Source organism: Saccopteryx bilineata, chromosome 1 (assembly GCF_036850765.1).
Source record: "Saccopteryx bilineata isolate mSacBil1 chromosome 1, mSacBil1_pri_phased_curated, whole genome shotgun sequence".
Taxonomy (NCBI): domain Eukaryota; kingdom Metazoa; phylum Chordata; class Mammalia; order Chiroptera; family Emballonuridae; genus Saccopteryx; species Saccopteryx bilineata.
In genome coordinates this window covers 26,906,174-26,909,099 of record NC_089490.1, presented here as the reverse complement: position 1 = coordinate 26,909,099, position 2,926 = coordinate 26,906,174, and the positions used below count along the sequence as shown (strand labels likewise).

At 33.5% G+C, this 2,926-nt stretch overlaps 1 protein-coding gene across 1 annotated transcript; it reads left to right on the top strand.

Annotated features, from left to right (window-relative positions):
- Window positions 1-1,716: 1,716 nt before the first annotated feature.
- DEFB113 (defensin beta 113) lies at window positions 1,717-2,679 on the top strand. The gene is made up of 2 exons (XM_066252566.1): window positions 1,717-1,783; window positions 2,450-2,679. The coding sequence occupies exons 1-2, from the start codon at window positions 1,717-1,719 to the stop codon at window positions 2,677-2,679; spliced, it is 297 nt and encodes a 98-aa protein (XP_066108663.1).
- The last annotated feature ends 247 nt before the right edge of the window (window positions 2,680-2,926 follow it).

Genomic DNA, 2,926 nt, shown 5'->3' with positions numbered 1-2,926 from the left:
TCTTGATGTCCTCACTTGCAGTTTTCTTTGCTTTTATCCGAGCATCATCAGCTGTGTGATTTATCCTTAACCATCTTTTCACTGTAGGAGTAGAATCCCATTCCTTTATCTATGGATGGAATGAACATTACTACTGGCACTTAGAATAAGCTATTGTATAGAAATATATTCTGTGCAATTCACATGTCACTAGTCTCAATTACATACTTAAGCAAAGAAAGAAAAGGTCATGCAATTAATAAGACTTTAGATGATATTTCAACTTGATAGGAATGGCTTATTTTAAATAGATGAAATGGACCCAGATTCAGTGAGGCAAAAATGAAATATTCTTTCCTACATCACCTTATTATCCATGCCATCACTATGATAATGCACAGCCTTTTAATCTTCACACTTGCTATTTGCTCTACTTATGTGCAGTAGGTCTTATTAAATCGCCAGCAGTTTTTAGGAAGATATATTGTGAAAATTTTTTTTTCCATGATTTGGCTATAAGTATATAGGCAACTTTGAGATAAAAAATAAGGCAGATAAGTAACAAGATGACTAGATTACTTCTTATAAGACTCAGAGTATAGAATCCCCTTAAAAATTTGTTTTTCCTCATGATACAGAGTGAACACAAATTATGAACTTGTAAAGATACGTCTTTGAGGTTTTCAGACCCAGCCACATGGTTTATGTTTATATGTCAATTACTTATCAATTATTTTTCATATATGTTATTTATTTAAGCTTTACCATAAACCTCTAAATATGGTTGGTCATACCAGTCTAGCTTTTAAGGAGAGAATCTTGAGGTTTAGCTAATGAATATTTATCCCAAATATACAGCACGCAAACAGAGGAGCCATAGCTCAAGATCACTTTTCTGTGTGTAATTCCAGGGTTCTTTCAGGGTCTCCCATTCTGCTTTCCCCTATGAAGGAGGTAACCCCAGGATTGATTCATTACACAGCGTGTAAAGAATTATATTGATTTTCCCTATAGCATAACTATGGTAATTTATTTTCAATGTAATAGTACCAGAACTATGTTGTAGAAATATTTTCTGTTTGTAGAAAAGTTAAATTTTATTAACAGTGTCTGGATCAGACCATGTGTATAGAGAATAACTTCACCTGATGGACACCCATTACTCAGCTCTGCATGAAGAAGGTAGAGGTTGAGAGTTTGGATTCTAGCATCACATTACATGAGAGTCCATCTCAGCTCTACCAATCACTAGATGTATGATTTGAGGCAATTACATAATCCTTCCCTCTGTGCCAGAATTTCCTCACCTGGAAAATAAAAAGTTCCTATGTCATAGAAATTGTCATCAGAATTAAACCTGTTAAGTTATATAAAGTGCTCAGAACATTGCTTGGGATGTAAGATAGGCTTGAAAATCACATGGTCAAAATATCGATGATGTTGATTATGTGCTTTTAGGTAAAGAATTTAATAAGATGTTAATCCCACTCATTGCTTGTATAGCTGAAAATGAGTTCACATTTGGCTCATTGAGGTCAGAACAGAACTAAATCCTCTAATCTGCTTGTTGCTATTTCAGAATGTTCTCAATCTTGAATGGTGGCATAAATCAGAATAATAATCACTCTGAGAAGACTATAAAAACCAGAGTTGGTTTTCTTTTTACCAAAAAAAAATAGCGCAACTTTCAGATATTTTGAGCTCTGCCTAAACATCAGTCTAGTAACTATGTCAGCGATGAAGATACTTTGTATTTTCCTGACTTTTGTCTTCACTGTGTCTTGTGGTCCATCAGGTAATAAAAGTTTGTTAATATGGAAAAGGAGGGGAGGGCTTTACTCTAGAAAAATAAAACAAATGAGTGGTTGTTAGAAGACAGCATATGAATTCATAATGCAATTCACTTTATTTGCATGGGAGAAAAAATGAGTAAAACTTGCTTGGTGTTTTTGTTTGATGAGACTATGACTCCTTCTGTGTTTTCTACTGCTTCCTCTTTTTACATGCAGTATAATGAACTGATACTGTAGCTGTTGTCAACATTAAGTTTTCTATAACTAACTAGCCAGTAAACTGTGATGGGATAGATTGTGTATTTATGGTATTAGAAGTGAATGATTATTCAGAATACAAAACATGGAGACTATAATTTTCTTTCCACATCCTTTTTTCTTGAGGAAGAATGCACAGATTAGATATTTAAAGATATTTTATTTACCAAAAAAAATGGTAATGGCAAAGGAAATACTGTTGGATAAATAAATACTTATACCAATTTACAGAGGATGAAATCACGTTTTAAATCCAATTACCTGGGCATGATTTCAGGAATAAAATGGCTTAACTCTAAAACTTAAACAACTTTATTTACTTATCTCTATATTATCTGTCTTTCTATCCATATATTTATGCGAAACTTGGATTTATGATTATGGCTCTTTTTTCTTAGGTTCACAGAGAAAAACAAAAGAAAAAACAAAAGAAATTACACAGAGAACAATGCAATGTTACCTTGTTCGTGGTGCTTGCAAGACTACATGCAACACCTGGGAATATGTATATAACTACTGCAGTATTGAGCCCTGCTGTGTCATACGAGACTACATAAAACCAACCATTAAATACAGAACTACTACAGCTGTCACTTCCAAAACAAAAGTAATTTCTAGTTCTACTACACTACACAATACTACGTTGTAACAACATTATGAATAAAAAAACAAACTTTCTACTTTCTATAAATCTTTTCTCATGGGTGTCCTCTGGCCTTCAGGATTATAAAACTATTGCGTGGCAGCTAGTGAGTTCAATGTTGGGGTAGTACAAGCAAAATGAAGAAGAGTAATAAGTAATCTCTTCATTAAATAGTTCTCTCCCACTCGTATAACCAACATCCTCCATTCTTAATATTTTACTCATCTCTGGCCTGTTTATTTGCCCTGTGTAA